Source organism: Erpetoichthys calabaricus, chromosome 4 (assembly GCF_900747795.2).
Source record: "Erpetoichthys calabaricus chromosome 4, fErpCal1.3, whole genome shotgun sequence".
Lineage (NCBI taxonomy): Eukaryota > Metazoa > Chordata > Cladistia > Polypteriformes > Polypteridae > Erpetoichthys > Erpetoichthys calabaricus.
Window position 1 is genome coordinate 188,933,094 of NC_041397.2, and position 26,310 is coordinate 188,959,403.

Consider the following 26,310-nt stretch of genomic DNA (forward strand, 5'->3'; position numbering starts at 1 on the left):
TGAAGAATTTATACATTTTTATTGTTTATAATGTCTGTTTTGTGTGTTTTATTGATGAAAGCTATTTTTTTTTTATTTTTCACTTATAATAAATATTGTTTTTAATTGATTATTCCTTTGTTATTTCAAGGATGCACTATAGTGTTAGATTATTGAATTGTGAAGCCTATATTGCAATATGTAATGTATTTAGATTGCAAGTATCATTTCAAGCCTAGTAAGGTTTATATATGTTGGGGCAAAAATGTGCCTTGCCTCAGGCAGCATTATTTAATACACCGGCTCTTATTACAAGTACAATATAAAACAGGAATATGTGTCATTATATTCAGGTTAAATCTTTTTTTATTTTTTTACAGTTGAACTTATTATTTTTAATTTGTTTGATTTTAATAAGCTTGAATTAACAAATTGAATTAAATAAATTCAAATTTAGTTCTTAATAACACAGGTATAGTTTTGGAAATTTTTACTTTCATTTATTTAGTTGCTGGGGTGTATATAAAAAGAGAGAGGAATTATAAACATCATTTATTTGTCATACATTGCTAATGTCTTCAAACTACTTTTTAACTTTTATTTTTGAAATAATTTATTATATATTATTTTTGCAAGGTATGTTTTAGACTAATTATTTCAACAGTTTGGTGTACTGTATTGTTTTTGTTTTGTAACACTTCAAGTTATTTAAGCTGTATCAGTGCATGCACCCAGCCTCTCCTATAACAGAATCCCAGTAACTTCTGATACATTAGAATGATTAAATAAGACATGGGACTCTTATAAAATGGTCTTTCACATGCAGGTATTTTCACATTTACTAATTTGGCTCACACCTTTATCCAAGGCGACTTACAACATTTCTGATACAATTGGTTATATTTTTCTTTTTGGTTTTCCAGTTGCAGCACTGGCAGGTCAAGTGACTTGCTCATGGTCACACAGTGTCAGTATTGGAATTTGGACCCACAACCTCAGGGTCTGAAGTCCAAAGGCTTAATCACTACACCATACTGCCTACTATTTTATTTAAGTATGTATTTATCCTTTTCACATTTTTACAAATGTTAGTGGAGAAATCATTCAGAGGGAAGACAATTACCTGAGTCTTTATGTTAAAAATTACAAATAGTTAAAAAAAATTAGAAAGAAAATTACAAACCATTCACTTCTGTTTGCGACTGATGTAATTTTTTAGGTCCCAATGAAATCTCTTGTGAGAAAAAAGCACAAACAGCAGTTGAAGACGAGACTTTTGCCCGTATGACTCGCTCCCTTGCACTCCATTAAGGCCAACTGAAGCACTGCCAGCTTGTTATTGCATGATGTATTCACTCAACAGAATGTGACGGACTTCCCTGAGTAGAGGATATGACCAACCAGTTGATTTATTGCTACTTTTAGGACAAGGTAGGTAGTCCATGATTCTCACTACACTTGATTTATAATGTGCCGACAAGCTCATTTGTATGTGAAGGTGATTACGAATGCCCTCAGTCTTTGCTGATGCCCAAACAGCATTTCAATCATCCATAAATGACACCTGCATGTTTATGCACTGGTGTACATAGTTGATAATCTCTTCTTCTCAAAAAATGAAAACAATCACATCAGTCATGTTCTGAGGGATATTAACTCGACTGTTCAATAATAATCTGCTTGACAAACACGAGGTGTGTGAATTTCATTTAAAAACTACTACCTCCCAGGGATGCGAAATTCATCAAAAAGTGACACTTAGGCATTCAATTAAGATGCAAAAGAAAACTTTGACAGAACCCGCTCCATTGAAGTACTTTTACAGATTTATTGCTTTAACCAAAAATTACAGGAGCTTCATTATAAGGGGTTTGCCTATCTATTAATTAACAATCATAAGAAAAAAGTTCTCAACATTTTCATTTAACCCCAAATGCTCAAAAATTGGCAAGGCGCTGGACTTTAAAACACAAGTTTTCATACTTCACAGTCTCGTATTGATTATGTCCTCATAATGTTTTGTTATGCCCTCCTGGTTCTCAGTTCACCCTTATTCCCCTCTTCCATGTCTGACCACAAGCTCTGTTCATTATAGCTGCATGTACTTTCTCTTATTCCCCATACACTTGATGATTTTATACTTCCTTTTTGCATAACAAACGTTTTTGTGACTAGAGCAGTTCTTAAGGTTTAACTTGGGCTCTGTGGGTGCTGCCAATGCCGCATGGGACTCATCTTCGATTTTACAACATCTTTCTCATTGCACTTTGCTTATTCAGATCTTTGAAAAATTGCTGTGCTTGAATCTAAACACCCTGGTCATCCTCTTTGTAGTCTGTACCCAGTTTGTAATTATGTATGTAGACCCATGGAGGATTAAGACCAATAACTCATCCTCACTAAACTGGGCCCCCCCTGTAACAATCACCATGTGATGAACAATGGATTTCTTAACTATCATTCTGAACTCTTTTCCAATTCTTCCAGTTCCTCATGCACCTCAATGAAGTCTTGAATTGAATTCTATCCTTGAGCCTGCACACTGTCTGTCTCTTGCTTTATCGCCCTCCCCAGCCACCTACATGTCTCCTTATGGAATTGAATTTGGCCGCCTATGTCTTGTTGCAAGATCTACGGTCAATCTCGCTAAGACTAAAAACATTGAGGATGCCTTTTGGGCAAGTGCTGTGAAATTCTTATTTCTACAATAAAAAGGCAGACATCCTTTATTTGCAACTCTGATCAATGGTCAAGAGAAGTGGCATTTCCTTCTGTGACCTCACTCCCTAACCATCTATTTTGTTTCCACTGTTATGCTTCTTTTCACCTGAAAACAAACCTCATTCTCTGAAATCACAATGGTTCTGTGATGTTGCTCCACTGGCTTCTCCATTCTCCTTGCAAAATATTTTCAAGAATGTCACATTTTGTCTTCTGGGTCTCCTACTTGATCCACTCTGCCAGTTATTTTGTATTTGGTTTACCTGGCACCTTCCTCCGCATGTTTCTTGTACTGCCCTCCTATCTTCTCTTTCTGGTTACAGATAAAACAGGTTCTCTCTTCATTTTTGACTGTAAATATCCCTCATATCCCTAAACTCTCACACTGTCGGACCTTTCAAAGCTTTCACTGATTCCTCACCCATGTGAACTGCTTTGTCTGGGCACTGTAGCGGCTAAACTGTTTTCTGGCCTCTCAGTGGAAAACTCCTGAGCTTCTTTCTTTTGACATCCTCATTTTTTAATGTAATTACTTAGAACTCTCCACATCTTGAATTAACGGAGCATCCTTGGAATCCACTGTGAAATGGTCCACCTTGGTCTCAGCAATGAAAACCCCAAATGGGCCCATTGACATCACAATATAACACACTTATGTTCTTTTAGCAGCCTGCTTAATGATTTTCTTGCCTAATTAGTTTTTTTCCACTCCATCTAGGTTGTTTGTTGGTTTTAACTTTTAAGCTGTACTTGGGTGGAATGAGATATGGGGGATACAGTGCACCGTATGGGGTATAATAGATTTGCTCCTTTCTTAGCCAAGCTGTGGTGTTGGATGTCGTCATTCATTAAAAAAATGTTAAGAAATACAAGTAAAAATTTTATTATACTCTGTACACATGACAATACTACTACTACTGCTGCTGCTACTATTACATTGTCATATTTTTTGCTCTCTGGCATTATTCTGGTGAAACTTGAAAGTGTTCCAATATTCTTTGAACTTCTCCTCAACAAAGTCCTGAATTAACTGTTATTTAGTTCACATTAAGATAGATAGATAGATAGATAGATAGATAGATAGATAGATAGATAGATAGATAGATAGATAGATAGATAGATAGATAGATAGATAGATAGATAGATAGATAGATAGATAGTACGGTATTTCTCATTACTTTCATGGGAGTGTTCTCTTTTAAATTTGTGACTATAAATATACAACTAAACATCTGAAGTTCACTTTTTGTAATTGACACTTTGTGAGGTAATTGTACTTGGAGGACGTACTGCACAGTAAGTATGTTTGTAACATAGTGTTCTGTATACATGCTCTTACATGCTGCTACTGGAAGCCAAAAATTCTTCTTTGCATTATTTATGTGATTCAGGGCTCCACAGACTATGTGATGCCCAACTAGACCTTCCAGGTTGTTGGACACAGACAGGAATTGCTAAGGGAATCATAAACCACCGTTAGCGTTTTGGCAAACCACAGGCATGATGCATTCTGCAGCTGAGTAAATACAAATGTTCTAGTGATCCATTGTGGTCAGTTTGAATGTGAACAAGAGAATAAAAAACTGCAGAAGCAAACTCCTGGCAACTTCACTATCTAAATTAAAGTCCATTAATTGAGTGGGTGTTTGTAAGTGAGTTTACCTTGCGATGTTCCAGCATGCTATCCTGCCCTACCCCCAGTGCTATTGGGATAGCCCTTGACCTCCCATGATCATGAGATACAAAAGTGAGCTCAGAAAGCACATGAACGAATGAGGAATAAATTAAAGTTGGATGTGCAAATTAAGAGATGCCTGAATTTATTTTCCACTTATGCATAAAAGTAAGTGCACTTAAAAGTTCTGCATCACTTAAAATGGTCATTGGAGAGACGTTTATGTGAATTAAATGTACTTGATTATCTGATCTGCAAGTTTGCTTGTTTTTGTTCATTAAAAAAAATCAAGAAAAAAAAAATCTGTTATCTGTTCTTTGTCAGCTGATAATAAGTTACTTTAATGTGAGTTTTAATAAAGTCAGTTATGTTCTACTATATAAAGTCAATTGGTTTTTTACATGACAATGCAAAGTTGGTCAGAAATACAAAATCACTCCAAAGAATGAGTGGTAGATTAGTGTACCTTAATATAATGCATTGCTTATGGATGGTAAATTGTAACAAATAATAAAACATAAACCACTGTGAAAAAACTGTATCTTTTAAATGCAGCACATTGAATAACATAACAAGGAAAACTACACAGCATCTTAAGCAAGTTCAATGCTTTTCAAACAAAATGATGAATTACTATTGCTAAGACTTAGCTACATCTTAAGAATGCTGAACATGCTTCAAATCACAAGAAAGAAAGAAAGAAAGAAAGAAAGAAAAAAAGAAAGAAAGAAAGAAAGAAAGAAAGAAAGAAAGAAAGAAAGAAACCCAGCAGGCCCCTTGAAGTGTAGACTTCAGTGCATGCCTACAGCTCCCTCTGCTGGTGAAAATATAGAGTGACATGTTTTCTGGTACAGAGCTACTTATTAACAGTGAGACTCCTAAATGAATTATGTAAAAGATTTAAAAAGTGTTACAAGTCATATTGAATTTTTTAGATTAGAAAGTTATATAGGCTTTAATGCTCAAAAATCAAGATATCTGGAATAAAGGCCTAGCCATTTTCATGTTTTTTGCTTACAAAGTATCATTAGCAGTATTAAATACTTTCAATTTTGAGATGTGTTACAGAGTTTAATGAAATTCTTACACACACACACAAGCAACATGTTGACGCTTTCTGAAGTCATAATAAACAAGGATGTATTAAAATACAGAAGTTCATTTTATCTACTGGAAAAGACAAAACAGCTAACCTGGTGTATTCATCAATAAATTAACATTAACATTATACAAAGTTATTGTCTGTTATACCTGCATTTTTATCAATCTTTGATTTATTGTTTTTTATCAATATGCTGCTGCTGGAGTATGTGAATTTCCCATTGAGATTAATAAAGTATCTATCTATCTATCTATCTATCTATCTATCTATCTATCTATCTATCTATCTATCTATCTATCTATCTATCTATCTATCTATCTATCTATCTATCTATCTATCTATCTATCTATCTATCCTCGGCATTGTTTCCATAAAACCACTGAATGCCAGACCATTGCAAGGCACACTCATACATGAGCTTACATTCACTGATACAGGGTAATATTAGTAGAACACTGCATGATTTTAAGAATCACAGGAAAAAAATCCAAAAATAAAGGCAATTAGGAAATTATGAGATAACCGCAACAGATAGAAGCTGGTACAATACAACATGTTTGAGATGGGGTTATTTTGAATGTGCACAATGCAGTGCTCTGCCATTAATCTAGTCAAAGCCAAGGTCAAATGAACACAGCCACTCTGTTGCGGGATTACACTGATGTTGAACAACACACTGTAGTGAGATTTCTTTGGGCAGAGGGAGTGAAGGAGGATGCTGACTTGTTTGGGTACCCGTTTTACACAAACTTCACAGTACCCCAAGTCATCATGCACTATGGCATGTACAGATCCATTGATGATATCTAAATGTACAGCAATAACAGACAACATTGCCCTGATAAAGGCATTTGCCATGCCGATGTGGGCTTGTGTACACAATGTTGATGGTTGGCCAAATCGAGCTTCATCCATTACATTTGTTTTTTCTTCTTTAAATTGTTCTACCCATTCATAAACCTTTCATTGACTCAAGCTGTTTTCACCTCCATACTGAGCCAACATCCTTCGGTGAATTTTGCCAGGTTTCACTCCCTCTGCCCAAGGAAATCTCACTATGGCATACTGTTCAACAATGATGCACTCCTGCAGCAGAGCGTCCACATTCATTTTACCTTGGCCTCAACTAGACTAACAGCAGAGCCTGTACTGTGCATGTTCGAACTACCTATAAGCCATTATGAACGTGTTGTATTGCATCAGCTTTTACCTGTTGCATAATTTGCAAATTTCCTTTATTTTTTGATTTAACCTTAACTTTATAGTGAGTGGTTTAAAGTCACAATATCGGTGTATGATAGCTTGAAGAGTTTGGGCAGTGCATTCTTTTAGACTTTTCTAATAATACTAGTGTTGAGGGTTCTCAACCTTCTGATGTAGCTGTTCATTAAAGTTGACCAAAACTCAGTTCAATACCCCAGGCTACCACAAATGTGCTCCTGGGGACCATTTTCCAGGCTCTGGAGAGGTAAGCCCTTCCACCTTGGGTCGAGAAGGGGTGCTGATGGTAGTAATCTCTTCTTCTTTTCCAGTAGCACAGGACAACACCTTGACAAAGCTCCGCCCATTCCTGTTCAGACGATATAAGCATCTTATGCCAGAAGGAGGCGTCTCATTTGTACCTTAGCCTAGGAGGAGGACAGAGCTAAAACTCATTTCGGCTAAAGTTTAATGACTGGCTCTTTGAGGAGACCTGACTGTTTACTTGATTGTCTGCAGCTAATTTTCTTTCTTTGTGTTTATTAAACAGGGCACCCCGGCCTTTTTCCTGCCTACCTTGGCCTGCTTACCCGGCTGTATTTACAAGGCATATTCCAGGTTTCTAAAACATTCCAATTTGTTTCACTGAAGCTTCTTTCTACATTGAATTACCCAATAAAGAGAAGGCTGGTGTTCCTCTGTTTCTAGCTGAGAAGGCTGTGCTTTGGCCTTACTGCTCTGGATTTAATTTGTGTAGCTTTTCCTATTATATCAAACAAGCACTGTTTATTAGTTGTCATAATGGAAATGAATAATCTGCATTCTTTTGCCTTTATTATTAATAATTATGCCACTCAAGTATGTAATTTTTGTATGTTTGGGGATGATCCAGAATTTCTCAAACTGCTTTGATTTGTTCCTCTATTTAGGATCAACTTTCTGCAATGAAACATTATGCTCTACTTCTTATCTATTTCTAACTTGTCTTCTTTTTTTTCCCCCAGAAATACAGTGTGATTCCGAAGGATACTATATAAATCTGCTTGGCTCCACAAGGTAATCAAGGAAAATGCAGAGCATGCAAGAGAGGAACGACACTTTAATTAATGTTGCTCGTTTATTACTCCTTCAGCCCTGACCTCCCATTTACCCCTTTGTGGCAGAGTCCTTTGCACAGTTTAATGAAGCTTATCCAGAGATGAGATTGTCTTGTAGAGACGCTGATGTAGATGTTAAACAAAGGGCCATTTACCACCTTCTGAGCTCACATTAATTTCAATCAAATGCAATAAAACACACAAGCTGGTCAATAATATTATTTCAACTTCTGTAGCATACAAATTTGCTAACACCCATAAAAAAGAAAAATAATTATAATAAAATACCCTGAAGGGGTCATTTTTGCCTTTGGAAGCACTGATAACAAATTTTACCCTTCTTCCAGATAGGAAGAGCTTCCATAAAATCCTTAAGACTAATGGTCCATGTTTAACAAAAAGGTTTTCTTTATTAGTCAATATGCATTCGCCGAGCCTGAACCTCCTGGAAATCAGCAGCCACAAATACTATCATTATTTTCTCAGTATATTTGTTTCAGGGACACCAGCTGAAGGAGACCATGCATGGTAAGTTATACAAGGTAAAAAAGAGAACAGTAAAAATCGCCCAAATTCTGCAGCACACACCTAGAGGGTAAATAACAAATGACATTAGATTTCATATTTTCAATATACTGGCAAAAATAAAACCTGCATGGTGACCTCTGTTGGTTTATGTACTGTCGTACATGGCTGGGGGTCAGACCCGGCCGGGACTCCTGGAGGGACCGAGAGGTGGCATATTTGTCCTCCGGGCCACGAGGGGGCAACCGCCCTGGAGCAGAAGAGGGCCACGGAAGGGGAGCAGGGAGGCTCAAGTCCGTGGAGGCCCATATCCACCGCCAGGGGGCGCCCCGAGCCTCATGGAGCCCGGGACTTATTTACTTCCGCCACACCCATGGAGGACGATCCTTCCAGGGTCACCCGGAGTGCTTCCAGGTGCTCTCCTGACGCTTCCGCCACACCAGGACGTGACATCAGGTAGAGCACCTGGAGCTCATCTGGGTGAGGATAAATGGGGCCGCTTTCCTCCTATCGAGGAGCGGGAGTCGAGGGCAGTAGCAGGATGAAGCTCCTGGAGAGAGAAGACAGGTGGCCCAGGGACGTTAAGAGAGAGAAAGGCCGAGGAGAAAGGTGACTGTGGCTAGAGGCACTGTGTGTTGTGCGGGACTGAGTTGTGTTGATTGGAAGAAAATAAGGAAGATTTTGTATAAAGATGTGGTCTCCGACTGGTGGTGTCCGGGCAAATAACACAGTACATATTTATAAATTGACTAGCTGTGCTAGCTGTCTAAGATGGGTGGAAACGTAAGTAATCAATGTAGACCTCAGCAGTAATGATCACAGTGCACCATGCAATGTGTATGTTTCTACTATATGCAATGGGATTTGTAAGAGCAGTGTTAATATTTGTGATGCACCATCTGTTGGAAGGACAGAGATATAGCAACCAGATGGACACATACAGTACACACTTATTCTTGTATTAAGGTGGATTATTGAATGTGTGGAACAGAATGTAGAGTACTTGAACTCTAGTTTGATGGACATCTCTCTTCAAGTGAGTGATAACCCTCATTGACAGCGACATTTATCAGCTTTCACTATGTCCAGAAAAGGATTTGTGGAGAAATTCAGGTTCTATAGTTCATTTTCTTTCTAGCTTTAATTTGCCTATCACAATTTTATTTTATGCAACTCACATAGCATGGAATGAATATTTAGTTCCATGCAAAAGTTTGGACTTCCTGGGCCAAATTACATATTTTGTTAGTATGGGAAGTAAAAAAAAAAATAGTTAATAATACTTTGTGGAAAAGGAAACTAAAACAGTGACACTTATATAAAAATTGTATAGTTATGATTTCTTTGATGAACATTTGTGCACCCTGTTAAGTCAGTACTTAGGAATACCTTCTTTGGCACAAACTAAAGCTTGTAAATGTTTTTGTCTTTGAGTTTCCCATGAAATAAATAATAGTGAAGTCTGAGGCTAAAAATGGTGTGTTTAAACAAAAACAATCTCCATCCACACATCATTTACATAAGCATCTCCACCCTCACTAAAGCAACCAGAAACATATACGATCTGGCTGTTCGCCTACACATGGCATGTGTACGTCAGCAGAAACAGGAAGAGAAAGGGTCCTCCATGTTAAATATTCATGGAGAACAGCAATGGATAATCTGAAAAACAAAAAAACAAATCATTTTGTTTGGACTGATGTTGAGATGGAACTGTTATTGAGAGTAATGCAGAAGTATCAAGTGAACACAGCAGCTAAGAAAACGGAATGAGTAGAATCTAATCAGGGGAGAACCACGAAGTAAGCAGGACCCACTAAGTGTATGATTGCAGGCAGTGTTTTCAAAACTCTTCGTTTTCACCCATCTACACTGCCATGCTGAGCCAGCATTTTCTGAAAAGTGACTCTGGAGAGCATTTTCAAAAGTCTCTATTTCTGGGTGTTAAAAAGGAAAGGTGTAAATTCTATGTTATTAAACAAAAACGTACAAATGTTGATGTAGCCTAAATCTCCATCCATCCATCCATTTTCCAACCCGCTGAATCCGAACACAGGGTCACGGGTGTCTGCTGGAGCCAATCCCAGCTAACACAGAGCACAAGGCAGGAACCAATCCTGGGCAGGGCGCCAACCCATCGCAGGACAAGCCTAAATCTCCTTTTTCCAAAATCCACCAAATACTTTCAGGAGCTTACAGAAAAATATATCTGAAAAGAAATACATTTGGAGTTTCGCCATATCATAACAACAGGTAACAAAGGCCTCAGCGTTATACCTGTGGATTGTTTGCTGCCTCTTGAAGGTCTGGTAGGACCATTTTTGGTTTCCTGTTAGTCTTCTGTGATCTCTTTCTCATTTTGGTGGTTGTGGAATGTCTAGGAAATTCTGTCCCTCGTGGTCTCTGCCTACTCACACTACCTGCAGAAGAATTCTCCATTTGCCAATATACGTTTTCCACTCTGTCTGCTGTCTCAGGCCCTTGTTTAGCTTTATATTGTTCAGTGCCACTCAGCTACAAGCATTACTTCTAGCAACATCTTCGTACAGGTCCAGCGACCTTACAGAAACTATGTCATTTTTACCTATGAATAAACTGAAATGGTAGATATGAGCACCGCAAAGCTGAGAGCAGCCTACTGTAGTGCAAGGGACCCCTTTGTAGTTAGCAGTCATAGTCAGCTGCTGGCCTAAGGGGGTTCTCCCTTAGTGCAGGGACAGAAAACTCCTACAATGTAATACAGTGGCACGAATTCAGTCCCCACTCTGCCGCCTCATGGAGGAGTAAATTCTTCAGCAGAGATAAATGGTGCTGTGAGCAGGCATCACTCAGGGGTGGGGCAAGTGTAATGGGAGGGGCTAAGTGCAGCAGAGGCTGGACGAGCGAAAGAGAGAGAGCCTGTGGGAGGTACCCTTTGGGTTGGCAGTCCCACCTGACAGCACAAAAAGGCCCCTGTGTAATCCATTGGCCCAATTTCAGTTAACCACCGCTGTTATTTCACAAAGGATAGAAGCTGTAAGGGAAGTATTGCCCTCAGTGAATTACAATTTAAAAGAAACTGCATCAAAAATCTTTAGTAACTAAAAACCAACAAAATTAACAAGAGCACTCAAAGTTGCTTAAACTTGTCAACTGCGACCAACAAGATCCATTATTTTATACACACAGACATTCAAGTTAGCATGGACCATTTAATAAATACATTTGTACAAATACTGTAAGCATAACCCAATAAGACAATTATACTTCATATTCTGTATTCTATAGGTATCACATGCGTTAACAGTGCATATAATCATTTGTTTCTGCTGAAATCAAGAGTCAATTTCTCTCTGTGCCAGAAGTCCTTAAATCATTTTTATATAAACAGTTAACCAATTGAGATGTCACATTTTTAATGATTAACAGCACAAGGAATGGAACAGAGTGCCTATTACAAACTGAGGAAAAGGTTAAAGCAGTCATAATACAGTACTTACAATATACTCTGCGGCAATTACCCCATCCACAATAGCACAGAAGAACGCCGCTATCACCCCAATGCTGATGAAGACAATTGAAGCCACAAGCTGCAAAGGAGATAAACACACGTCATTCAATTTTATTAGTATTTCATGTTGATATGCTAATGTTCTTAGTTGATTAAAGTCACATAATAATATTCCAGCACATTCTGACCCATATGCAAATCTCTATACAGTATACAATACATTCCAAAAAAGCCACAAATAATATATGACTGGTGCAGTGGCTAGAACTGCTGCTTCATAACCCTGAAGCCTGGGAGTCAGGACTTACCACTGCATGTATGTTTGATTGACTGGCAAGTATAAATTGGCCTCATGTGATGGTCTGGTGTTCTCACCAGGGATGTATTTGGTCAGGGTGGGCTCACAGTTCCCACAGTCTGCTGCTTCAAGAAGTAGTTTTGGTAATACATAGGCCAATGCATATTGTGATGTCTTCTAACATATTCTAAGATATGTATATGGTTCTTAATTATAATGATCTATTTTTAAACCAACTCAATACTGTTGTAGGGTCACAAAGGCACAAACCCTATCCTGACAACAATAGGCAGAAGTATAGGGCAGCATTTTGTATGTTTTTCAGATGTGAAAGCAAGAATTTGGAGTTGTTATGTGGTAAAGTGAGGTCTGTGGCATTTTAAATAAATAATCGCTGCATTCGTATCTTCATGTGGTGGGGACATGGTAGCGTGGCAAGCATTTTCCGTATGCAATATGGGAGCGGAAGGCCCTGCACTTAGTGCACAGGTGTAGGATTGTCTGCGACCCTAATTGACGCCGGGAGCTGCTGATTGCCCCAGCGTCCCCATTTTAAAAGGGAAGTATGAGTGTGAGAGTAGAGAATCAACAGAGGTGAAAGAGAAACAGAGAGAGAGAGAGAAGAAGGCAGGAGGTGGAAGGAGCCAGTGCGAGTGAACTGAAGGGAGCAGGCTTGAGGGAGAGAAGGCAGGCAGCTGGGAAGGAGAGCCCCTTCAGTGGAGCGAAATGCTGACGCCCGGGGGGCTAAAGGAGTGATCACTAACCTTGTTTTTAATGGATTTATTTATTTTGACTTTAACCTCCACCTAACCTTTGTTTTTATTGCATTATTTATTTTTGATGAAGCACTGTACTTTCTGAACATTTGTTTTTTTAATTTTTGTAATAAAATTACTGATCACTTTTATACCATCCCCTTGCTCCAAGTGTGGTTTGTCCTCATCTGCCAAGCTCATCTCAGTTACAGTACTGATGGTGTCGAGTACAAGAGACTCCCAAACAGAAGAGAGAGCCAGGATCCGACCCGCACCGTCAAATGCTATGACTTCCCCATGGTTTTTAACCATGGCTTTGGAATATGGGTGGACAACCCATAGAGACATGGGGAGAACATGCAGACTCTATATAGGTAGTAACTGGACCATGATGCAGACCCTTGTGAGACAGTTCTAGAAGCTCTTTGAAGACTTATATATTATTTTGATGTAAGCTGCTAGGGAGTTGCCTGACACCTGTTTTAAACATTTGTTATGTATTCTCATGTGTATCCATGAAAGGGAACCTTCAGAATTGTTAGGATAGAAAAACCTGTGCATAAATTAAGAAGTCTGTAGTAAATAACTAATTTAAATGACTATAAAAGCAAATTGTTTAAATGATGCAGCGAAATTGAGTGAAAATCTGTTAAACCTACAAAATTAGGCCAGGTGAGCTAAGTGGAAATATCGTATATACTCGTGTTTAAGTTGTCCCGCGGAGAAATCGGGACTTGATTTTATCGTATAATTTCCGGTATTTTATGATGTCGGTTGTATAAGTCGAAAGCAGAAAACTGACACTATTGATCCAAGAAATTACGATATGCTAACGCCCACCTGAGAGAGTAAGCACAGAGCACACTGCCTTTTATTTCTATGTATAGTGCCTATATGACCACACGGTAATACCCAAACTATTCCGAAGCAACGTTTGCACTGATTTGTGTTTTTTGTATCTCACACCCTCATACACCTTTATTGTAACAGCATCCCTTATCTATGATGGAGCATTCGATCAGAAGAAAATATGAAGCTGGTTTTAAATTAAACGTCATTGAATTGGTGAAAGAAATTGGTAATGGCACTACTCCAACAAAATTCGATGTGTTTGAGAAACTGGTGCAAGATTGGAGGAAGCAAGAAGATGTAAAAAAAATATATATATAAATAAAAAAAATAAGTGTCGTATTTTTGAACAAAAAAATACAAGTCGGGGTCTGATTTTATGATCGATTTTTCGGGGTTCACTAACTCGACTTATACGCGAGTATATACGGTACTTGAGTAGTGGCCATGTGGAAGAAAAGAAGCGAGAGAATTGTTTGGTAAAAGAGAGCACTCACAAAGTTACTTCTTAGTTTTAAGAAACAATTAAGTATTGAAGGTTTTGAGTCTTTTGAGTTCTCTCATATCAAATCTGTAATTATTAAGACCATGATAGATAGATAGATAGATAGATAGATAGATAGATAGATAGATAGATAGATAGATAGATAGATAGATAGATAGATAGATAGATAGATAGATAGATAGATAGATAGATAGATAGATAACTTTATTAATCCCAAGGGGTAATTCACATACTTCAGCAGCAGCATACTGATACAAAAAACAATATTAAATTAAAAAGTAATAAAAATGCAGGTAAAAACAGATAGTAACTTTGAATAATGTTAACGTTTAAGGGTGGAATTGAAGAGTCGCATAGTTTGGGGGAGGAACGATCTCCTCAGTCTGTCAGTGGAGCAGGACAGTGATAGCAGTCTGTCGCTGAAGCTGCTCCTCTGTCTGGAGATGATACTGTTTAGTGGATGCAGTGGATTCTCCATGATTGACAGGAGCCTGCTCAGTGCCCATCGCTCCGCCACAGATGTCAAACTGTCCAGCTCCATGCCTACAATAGAGCCTGCTTTCCTCACCAGTTTGTCCAGGCGTGAGGCGTCCTTCTTCTTAATGCTGCCTCCCCAGCACACCACCATGTAGAAGAGGGCGCTCACCACAATCGTCTGATAGAACATCTGCAGCATCTTATTGCAGATGTTGAAGGACGCCAGTCTTCTAAGGAAGTATAGCCGGCTCTGTCCTCTCTTGCACAGAGCATCAGTATTGGCAGTCCAGTCTAATTTATCATCCAGCTGCACTCACAGGTATTTATAGGTCTGCACCCTCTGCACACAGTCACCTCTGAATGATCACGGGGTCCAGGAGGGGCCTGGGCCTCCTAAAATCCACCACCAGGCTCCTTGGTTTTGCTGGTGTTCAGGTGTAGGTGGTTTGAGTCGCACCATTTAACAAAGTCCTTGATGAGGTTCCTATACTCCTCCTCCTGCCCACTCCTGATGCAGCCCACGATAGCAGTGTCGTCAGCGAACTTTTGCACGTGGCAGGACTCTGAGTTGTATTGGAAGTCCGATGTATATAGGCTGAACAGGACCGGAGAAAGTACAGTCCCCTGCGGCGCTCCTGTGTTGCTGACCACAATGTCAGACCTGCAGTTCCTGAGATGCACATACTGAGGTCTGTCTGTAAGATAGTCCACGATCCATGCCACCAGGTATGAATCTACTCCCATCTCTGTCAGCTTGTCCCTGAGGAGCAGAGGTTGGATGGTGTTGAAGGCGCTAGAAAAGTCTAGAAACATAATTCTTACAGCACCACTGCCTCTGTCCAAGTGGGAGAGTGATCAGTGTAGCATACAGATGATGGCATCCTCCACTCCCACCTTCTCCTGGTATGCAAACTGCAGAGGGTCGAGGGCGTGTTGGATCTGTGGCCTCAGCTGGTGAAGCAGCAGCCTCTCCATGGTCTTCATCACATGTGACGTCAGAGCGACAGGCCAGAAGTCGTTCAGCTCACTAGGACGTGATACCTTTGGGACTGGGGTGATACAAGATGTTTTCCAAAGCCTCGGGACTCTCCTCTGTTCTAGGCTCAGGTTGAAGATGCGCTGTAGAGGACTCCCCAGCTCCAACGCACAGACCTTCAGCAGTCGTGGTGATGCTCCATCTGGACCCGCTGCTTTGCTGGCACGATGTCTACTCAGCTCTCTGCTCACTTGCGCTGCTGTAATTATGGGTGGGGATGTCTCTCCTATGCTGGTATCAGCAGAAGGATGGGTGGAGGGTGCAGTACTCTAAGGTGAGAGTGGGTTAGGGTGGTCAAACCTGTTAAAGAAGTTGTTCATCTGGTTTGCTCTCTTCACGTCTCTCTCGATGGTGGCACCCCGCTTCGAGCTGCAGCCAGTGGTGATCTTCATCCCATCCCACACTTCCTTCATGCTGTTATTCTGCAACTTCTGCTCTAGCTTTCTCCTGTACTGCTCCTTCGCCGCCCTGAGCTGGACTCGGTGTTCCTTCTGCACTCGCTTGAGCTCATGCTGATCATGCTTAAAAGCCCTTTTCTTCTGTTCAAAAGGCCTTTGATGTCACTTGTAATCCATGGCTTGTTGTTAGTATAGCAGCGTACTGTTCTTACTGGAACTATAATGTCCATGCAGAAGTTGATGTAGTCAGTAGTGCAGTCAACAACCTCCTGATAAGAGGTATTAATGGATCAGATGGAATTATATGGAGTTGGAACAACCAGTAGATAAAAATTATAAAGAGACAGCCCGATTCTAAGTTAGAAAACAGGCGGGGGGTCTGAAATACTAGGAAGTCAGACAGTAAAACGATTGCCTAAGCCAGCTACACAAAATAGAGAAGTCATAATCGAAAGGAACAAAGAAAGAAGTCCTAGCATTGAAGTCTTCACGGAAGCACTTATTAACTTCCACTAACACTTAGAAAAAGAGTTTTAGAATAATGAAAATCCAAGGCTAGGACAAAGAACCCTGGTCCCCTATTAAATTTTAAACATCAAATGTAGTGATATGACTATCATGTGTTCGGCAACAGGCATCTTTAAAACAAGCAACATGCAAACACCCAACCTGAAAAGCAGTCAAAACAGTGCAGACAGCAATGACAACAAAACAAAAAAATAGCAAACTTTATGACATTACTGTCAGACTAGTAAGGACAAATAAATCAAATTTGTAAAACAAAAAAAAAATGACTCAAAAATAAGAATACAACAAGGATGTTATGACATCTGCCTGCGTCTTGGCTTACATTTACCTCTCCAGGTTCTTTTCTGTTGCTCCAGTGCCAGACAAAGTTCTCTCATGCCGGCACACATTATAGAGTAGATAACGTTTTACAAATGATATGAGGGTTCAAGAAATGATTTGTTTTATTTTCTATTATTTTTATTGATTTTGAAAGTATTCTCTGGTGATTTCGTATCTGTGATTTTGCGGACCGGTTGCTATGATGCTGTGTGTTGCTAGGTACAAACATGACATGTGATCTGTTGGTGGCCAGCTATACCAAGCTTTGTATTAAAGGCTGTTCAAGCTTTTTTGTATGAAGGAAAGGCACCGAGAAAGTGTCAAAAGTCCCATTCTGGAATTGAACTTGGTTTGTCTTGTGACTTTGAGTTCTGTTTTATTGTTTGCAGACTTCATATTTAGTGTTTTGACCGCTGCAACTCTGTCAGTTCTGTCAGGTTGACCTTTAAATCTCACTTTCCCAGCTTCTCATGTACTGTACGTGTTGATCTGTTTCATTTAAATCAAAATGAGACCATTCATTCCATCACCACCATTACATTTGTCTGGCTGAGGTGTTTATATTTTTGGCTGATGCCTTTACCCAAGGCGACTTACAACATTTATGATATAGTTGGTTACATTTCTTTTGTTTATCCAGTTGGAGCACAGGCAACTGCAGTGACTTGCTCATAGTCACAGATGATCTGAGCCCACAACCTCAGGGTTTGAAGTCCAAAGCCTTAACCACTACACCACACTGCCTACCTTGAGTCTCGTATCTCACGCAGCTGCTTCTTTTACGGTATGTTTTCACCTTATTTAGTTCAACTAGAGCTGGACTCCTAAGACCGTTTGCACTAAGACCATTTGCAAAACAAAATTTCAACTTGTTGATTGTTCTTCTGACTGATGTTGCTGTTTTCCTTGAGTGCATGTTTGACTAATGGATTATTTTAGTGATGGTTTTGCAAGCTCTTTGAAGACCTGAATAAGGTTCCTTTCTCCTTTAAAATAAAAAATGTTCAGTTCCCATAAGTCCAGGTTTGTTTAAGGCTGTTCTTGTTACAGTATTTAGTGCAGATGGCTGTGTTTTTTATGCAGTGATGACCAGTATAGCACAGAATAGTCAAGATGTGATCTAAATGTGTTTTACTGGTTTCAGTGATTTGTATTCATTAGTTTTTATAGTTCAAGTTAAAAAACTGTTATTCCTCTGCCTATAATATGGAGGATTTCAAGGCTTTAGTGAGAGGCAATGTATTCAGGACCTCTAGATACACATTGTTGCCCCTTTCATTTACAATTTGGCCCAAGCCATGTCCCTCTGACTTAGTTACCTTTCAACATACAGCAATGACATTAAGGCAGGGGCAGTTTTTCCCTCTGTAAACTTGAGTTTCCCTCCGACATCCCCAAAGACATGCAGTGAGATTATTCACCAAGTCTAAATCAGACAGAGAGTGGGTGAGTGGGCAATGCAGTAGATGGGCCCGCTTTCCAGGGTTAATTCCTGCCTTGAACCCAATGCTGCCAGGATAGAATCTGGAATTGGACTAAATGGGTTTGAGAATCAATAAATGGATAAATAAATCTCAACAGCTAGGTATGTTCCGCATTGAGAATAATCTTAAAGATTATAAATAATATAGTACTAGGGTATTGTACCGTGTTAGCCATTATGGATGTAATGAGAAGTTAAGCAAAATTACACTTTTTATTGGCTAACTAAAAAGATTACAATATGCAAGCTTTTGAGGCAACTCAGGCCCCTTCTTCAGGCAAGATGTAATCATGAGTTGCCTTGAAAGCTTGCATATTGTAATCTTTTTAGTTAGCCAATAAAAAGTGTCATTTTGCTTGACTTCTTATTACAGATTATAAATAAAAAATAATATTTAAAAAAAATATTTCTACAGTACCATACCTCTGCCTAGGAAAGAATTCAATTTGATGCTAACTTTGACTGTGAGGTTTACTGCTTGTGATCAGTAGATGGGTGTAATGGTGCTTCAACACTTCTCAGCCTGTTTCATATTTCATGTATACACACATGCAGCTTTGTGTGTGTATTTATGGTGTGATGTACAGTCAGCCATCACGTTTGGCAGCTTCCTGAGAGTCGGTTTTGTAACACCCCCAATGTAAGGCTTTCTCTGTCTTCTTCTTTTGCAGTTTTGTTTTATGGTTTCATACATCAGCAGGATTTCACTCCACTTCTTCTCTATCATATTTAAGAACATATATTCAGGTAAAGTGACTAAAATTGCAAACTTTGCTGGTGACAGCTAAACTGGAGGGGTAGAATGTACAGATGAAGCAGAAATAATAAATCAAAAAGACTTCAAAAATGACTGCTGACTTGGGCAATGTGCTTAATAAGAGTACAGGCAAGAGAATAATCATAAATGCAAGAACAGTGAAGCTGGCTATATAAGAAACAAACTCCTGACCTGATTTATGATGCAAATACATCAATAATGTAAAACCAGAAGCAGCTTCCGTCGACACAGAGTTATCCAATTTTAAGTAATGCAGGTACAGTTTTAAGAACTTGTGGCTTGATGTACAGACTTTAGATTTTATTGTTTGTTACTCATGAAAGTCGGATGGAGAAATTGGTCTTCTCTTATGTTTTTATGCTCATTTGCCATGTGCATAATTATTTAATCAATAAGCCATATACAAAATGTCAATTCTTGTTGTTACTCTTCTACTCTTTAAAATCTAACTCTGTCATTGAACATTCAAGGATGAAATCTGTCAATAGCACACATACTTGGCCATAAACTTGCTTTTTAAAAATGTTTAAACATTCAACTTTTTATTCCATCTTGGAGGAACATGTCATTTGAATGTTATCAGATACTCCAGTGTAACGTGTCCACAGAATATACCACAGTAGACTGCTAACATAGAGATTTGTTCTACCAGGAGCTGAGTTCAGGATGTGGAGACCAAATGGAAGAAGATGAGACCAAAACTGACCAGTTAAGCCTCAAATGTAAGAACAATGGCTATCATATCCTTCTACTACATTGGGTTTAAGGTTCCATCCTTGGGACCCCATGGTTGCAGGTTTTTATTTCAACCAGTCTGCGATCAGTTCATCATTTGTACTTTCAGTTTATCTCTTTGTTTTGATATCTGGAATAGAAAAATTTCTAAGAAATTAATAAGTATTTGTATTCTTTCCTTTAAATTGTAATGTTTCAATTATGATTTTTTCAACCTTATTTGTATTAGAATAATTGTCTTAGTCAGAAAACAACTAGTAGTGGGTATGTGGAAGAAAGCACAGGGAGCATTAGTCCAAATGTGCTTTGTCCACTTGGTGGCTTTGGACAGGTTATGCTGCATGATAGGTACGTGCTCCTGCAAAGTGATTGTGAGCAACTGAGCTTCATAAATTCTGGCACTAGCGATGAGGAGTTCTTGGGGTTTCCAGAAAACTAGAAGAGTGCTTGAACCTGTGGGATATGGCCGGCCATTCATCTCGGCCAATACCCCCAGGCTGCCAGGTGGAGCCCTCCCTGTAACGTGGAAGTGCCCCGAATGCCAGCAGGAAATTATGGACAATGGAGTGTTTATTCACAGCCCTGCTGGATACCATGGGGGCCGCCAGGGGATGCTGCAGGGAGGAGTAAGGACTATTTTCCCTACACTGCGGAAGTACGTTCCAGTCACATGGACGGAAGAAATGACGTGCTTCCGGGATGAAAAAGAAGAGTTTCACCTGACCCGGAAGTGTTAAGAATCACATGGACTGAGGGATCAGAAACACTTCCGGGTCAAGCACTTTAAAAGGACTGTGGGAAATCCCAGCAGTGAGCTGAGTTGTGAGGCAGAGTGGCTAAGCGTCTGGGAGTGGAGGATTGTTTATTGTGCATGGTTTATTGGAATATTGTGGAGTGGTGGTGCTTTGTGCACATTTATTATTATAATAAATTAATATTTGGACTTTTTATCTGGTGTCTGACGTATTCTCTGAGGGTTCAAGGGGATGATAGCGCCCCTATCTGTCACAAACCTTAAACTCTCTCCTCATTTGTTAATGACAATGATGATGGTTCTTAATACCGCTGTTGACGTTACATGGTTAAACTATTATTCTGCTATATTTTATTAAATATATTAGTACACCATTTGGTTCAGAATATATATATTTTTTTGTTTTCCTCCTCTAAACCTAAGTGCGTTTTATGGAGCGAAAAATACAGTATATGGAGTTGGAACAACCTGTAGATAAAAATAATAAAGACACAGTCTGGTTCTTAGTCAGAAAACAGGCGGGGGGTCTGAAATACTAGAAAGTTTGAGAGTAAAACTATCTCCTAAGCCAGCAATACAAAATAGAGAAGTGCCAATCGAAAGGAACAAAGAAAGAAGTCCTAACATTAAAATCTTCATAGAAACACCTATTGGCTTCCACTAACGCTAATAAAAAGAGTTTTAGAATAGCAAAAATGATTGCTAAATAAGTGCATGAGCTGAAAGTAAAAATGACACACACACTGATTGTCAAATTGCTTAGAATAAAAACCTGCAGCCTCTGGAGTCCCCAGAACTGCTACCCTATGGAGTGAGGTGATCGAGTGTTATGATCAAAGATGCTTCTCTGTGTTAGGACCTGGAATATTTGTGAAAAAAGTAATGTGAAATCCTCCAATGGGGTTGATGATTCATCTGGGAATGGGAGAAAGATCTGTCTTCTTATAGGACAAAAAGCTGGAAACTTGTGGCCAATGTTACCTGGGGGCACCTGCAGAGTATGCCTTTGTCTTCTCAGGTAAGGATGTTCGCTGACTGTGTGTTTAGGTGATGTTCCTCTTTGTGGTACATGTTGTATAGCTGAAGTTGTTTTTAAACTGTTGCCAGTTTTCTCATGTACTAACAGCTCTATAATGTATTGTACAACAATTTGAAAATGGAATGTCATCTTAGTTAAGTTTACCAGCTCTTGGGTCTATACAGTCCAAAGATAAAGTTCATGATGGAAAGACATCCTTACTAGAAACCAAGGGAAACCCCTCAACTTGCATGTGAGGGCATTGGAAAATTAAATAAAAATATGCAATTAAGAGACATCACAAAATTAATTTGACATAGATTAATTTACGAACACGTAACAAAAACACAACTGAATGAGAGTGCACTAACTTTACTTAAGGCTACTGTAGTACTAGGGTGTTGTACCGTGTTAGCCATTATGAATGTAGAGAAAAGCCAAGCAAAATGACACATTTTATTGGCTAACTAAAAAGATTACAATATGCAAGCTTTCGAGGCAACTCAGGCCCCTTCTTCAGGCAAGGATGTCATCTTGCCTGAAGAAGGGGCCTGAGTTGCCTTGAAAGCTTGCATATTGTAATCTTTTTAGTTAGCCAATAAAAGGTGTCATTTTGCTTGGCTTTTCTTAAGGCTACTGGAATTCACACTCAGCAGAACTTGCTACACTATATACAGTGCATCTGGAAAGTATTCACAGCACATCACTTTTTCCACATTTTGTTATGTTACAGCCTTATTCCAAAATGGATTAAATTAATTTTTTTCCTCACAAATCTACACACAACACCCCATAATGACAATGTGAAAAATGTTTTGCAAATTTATTAAAAATAAAAAAAACTGAGAAATCACATGTACATAAGTATTCACAGTTATGCTCAATACTTTGTCGATGCACCTTTGGCAGCAATTACAGCCTCAAGTCTTTTTGAATATGATGCCACAAGCTTGGCACACCTATCCTTGGCCAGTTTCGCCCATTCCTCTTTGCGGCACCTCTCAAGCTCCATCAGGTTGGATGGGAAGCGTCGATGCACAGCCATTTTAAGATCTCTCCAGAGATGTTCAATCAGATTCAAGTCTGGGCTCTGGCTGGACCACTCAAGGACATTCACAGAGTTGTCCTGAAGCCACTCCTTTGATATCTTGGCTGTGTGCTTAGGGTCGTTGTCCTGCTGAAAGACGAACCATCGCCCCAGTCTGAGGTCAAGAGCGCTCTGGAGCAGGTTTTCATCCAGGATGTCTCTGTACATTGCTGTAGTCATCTTTCCCTTTATCCTGACTAGTCTCCCAGTCCCCGCCACTGAAAAACATCCCCACAGCATGATGCTGCCACCACCATGCTTCACTGTAGGGATGGTATTGGCCTGGTGATGAGCGGTGCCTGGTTTCCTCCAAACGTGACGCCTGGCATTCACACCAAAGAGTTCAATCTTTGTCTCATCAGGCCAGAGAATTTTCTTTCTCATGGTCTGAGAGTCCTTCAGGTGCCTTTTGGCAAACTCCAGGCGGGCTGCCATGTGCCTTTTACTAAGGAGTGGCTTCCGTCTGGCCACTCTACCATATAGGCCTGATTGGTGGATTGCTGCAGAAATGGTTGTCCTTCTGGAAGGTTCTCCTCTCTCCACAGAGGACCTCTGGAACTCTGACAGAGTGACCATCGGGTTCTTGGTCACCTCCCTGACTAAGGCCCTTCTCCCCCGATCACTCAGTTTCGATGGCCGGCCAGCTCTAGGAAGAGTCCTGGTGGTTTCAAACTTCTTCCACTTATGGATGATGGAGGCCACTGTGCTCTTTGGGACCTTCAAAGCAGCAGAAATTTTTCTGTAACCTTCCCCAGATTTGTGCCTCGAGACAATCCTGTCTCGGAGGTCTACAGACAATTCCTTTGACTTCATGCTTGGTTTGTGCTCTGACATTAACTGTCAACTGTGGGACCTTATATAGACAGGTGTGTGCCTTTCCAAATCATGTCCAATCAACTGAATTTACCATAGGTGGACTCCAATTAAGCTGCAGAAACATCTCAAGGATGATCAGGGGAAACAGGATGCACCTGAGCTCAATTTTGAGCTTCATGGCAAAGGCTGTAAATACTTATGTACATGTGCTTTCTCAATTTTTTTATTTTTAATAAATTTGCAAAAACCTCACGTTGTCATTATGGGGTGTTGTGTGTAGGAATCTGAGGAAAAAAATGAATTTAATCCATTTTGGAATAAGGTTGTAACATAACAAAATGTGGAAAAAGTGATGCGTTGTGAATACTTTCCAGGTGCACTGTAGTTTACCTGTGAATAACAATGGCCATGCACCAACTGAGAAAAGGATATAAAAATGAAAATGAAAAGCAACACAAGACCCAGACAACAACAAATGATATCATAAACTGGAAAAACAGAGATTAGAGATTACCCAAAAAACCAGTGAAAAATATCAAGAGAACAGTGTCACTTTTTCAAGAAGTACAACTTACAAACTAAAATGACACCTTTCTGTACATGGCACACCCCACAAGATAATATCAGATAATGATTCAAAGTGCGTGAGTGAAGGTTTTATAAGTTTTTGCCAAATCACGGCAATTCTGTCACAACAGTTGTAGTTCTGAGCCCCGGCAATCCAAAGGCCTTGCCAAAAGCATTGGCCTGAAAACAAAAAAAGATAAAATGATCTAATTTGTTTCTGAACCTGTTGAGCATTCAGAACATAATTTGGAACACCCAACTAGGCTGACCTGCAGGGCTGGATTAAGACCTTTAGAGACCATAAGCACTTAATAGATTTTAGATTGGTGGATGACTGAATGGGACTGCCAACATGACCCAGACAAGAGCAATCACATGACCCTCGGTGGACTGTGTGGCAGCTACCAGATTCTAATTTTGCTGTATTCCCAAGATTAATATACAGCATATCATTAACCTCTATTATTGCTATTTTATTATTATTTGTATTATTATATATATGAATGTAATTTTTTCATTTAATGTGGAACTTAGTTCAGCTGCACCATTTACAGTTTTCCACCATATGGTCTCAGGTAAATCCAGCAATGGAACATTTCCGTGGTGCCCCCCTTCCCATGATGCCCTAAGCATGTGCTTATTTTGCCTAATGGTAATTCCAGCCCTGCTTGCCTGTAGAGAGTAGCTACCCACTTGCAAGCCCCTGTTAAAACCAAAGACAGAGAGCAACACTACAGTCAAAGTTCAACTATGAAAGAAAATAAAAGTGGAGAAGGAGTGCCATGATAAGGTTAGCAATCCACTCTCTTAGTCACATAACTCTCAGATGGGTCACCTGAAAACACTCAAAGTGTATGACAAAGATGGATTGCTTAATAGAATTCTTGAAGAGCCGAGATCCTACATTGTAGAGTCTAAATGGGCAGAGTACAGGAGGAATTGTCAACATCTTTTGTGTGTGTGACAGCCCGAACTATTTCAAGTACAAGTAGGTCCATCATCAGGTTCCACATCTGAGCTTGAAGATGCTTAAACTGTACCTAAGAACACCACAAACTGAGCTGAGTAAACTACTCAAAATCACCTTATTTTACTAGAAATGGTAGAGTTGTTAAGTCTAACCCTAAATATAACGCTTGAATGACAAAATGACATATTTATAGTATGGCTCATGATAAGCTGCTCAATTTAAAGGTACTTGGGAGTGCATTTATTACTTTTAAGAGAAGCTCAAAAACCAAAGAAAGGAAGTAAAGAAAGGGAAGTATAGACTAGTCGGTAAGTGTGTCTTAATCTTCTTATATAAGGGCGCACTTCTATGTGCATTCTGATTACAATGTTTATGTAGTGAGCTGTGCTAACTGGACTACAGAGGGCACTGGGGCAACGCCCCACCTAAAATAAAAATAAAAAATAATTTAAAATAGATTTGCCACACCCTTGTGAGTCAATATACTATGTACTTCTGTTATAAGGATCATATTATTTTGGTGGCCTTGTACTGTTCCTTGTGAAACTTTACCCAACAAGCACGATTATAATATGCACTACCGATCCCAAGAGTGCAAGAGCTCAACACTACTTTACTACTAGCCACAGAACAAGTACAGAGAACACTAACAGGAGCAAAATATATGACTGGAAATAAAATTGTTATTGTAAATACTGTAAAATACACACAACAAATAAATCAGCTATTTACAATAAACCCATGTTGCAGCACACCAGCACACAAACACACAAATAACAATGATCATAAAGCAGGGGTGGGCAGATTCAGTCCTGGAGGGCCGCAGTGGTTGCAGGTTTTTGTTCCAACCCAGTTGCTTAATTAAAAACCAATCCTTGTCAATTATTTAATTGCATGGCTTGCTAGTGCTTTAACTCTGCCATGTCAGGTCATTCTCATATCCTAGATTTATTTTCCTTTCTAAGGATATCATCCAAATGATTTGAAGTCTAAAACAGATGAGTAATTCTCAGTGCTTCACTTTTTTCTCTTCACTTTCCTTCCAAGTATTTAATTAAACCAAACAGTGCATGATAAATACACACAGGTGTAAATGAAAACAAGCTAAATGGAGAAATGCTGGTCTCTTTTGTCATTTGCGTGGTA

At 39.3% G+C, this 26,310-nt stretch overlaps 1 protein-coding gene across 1 annotated transcript in view; it reads right to left on the reverse strand.

Annotated features, from left to right (window-relative positions):
• Window positions 1-26,310, reverse strand: part of LOC114651178 (transmembrane protein 255B) — a 177,717-nt gene that overhangs the window by 59,118 nt on the left and 92,289 nt on the right. The window contains exon 4 of the mRNA XM_051926233.1: window positions 11,779-11,868. Within this exon, the coding sequence (XP_051782193.1) occupies window positions 11,779-11,868 (90 nt within the window). The remainder of the gene's footprint in view (window positions 1-11,778; window positions 11,869-26,310) is intronic.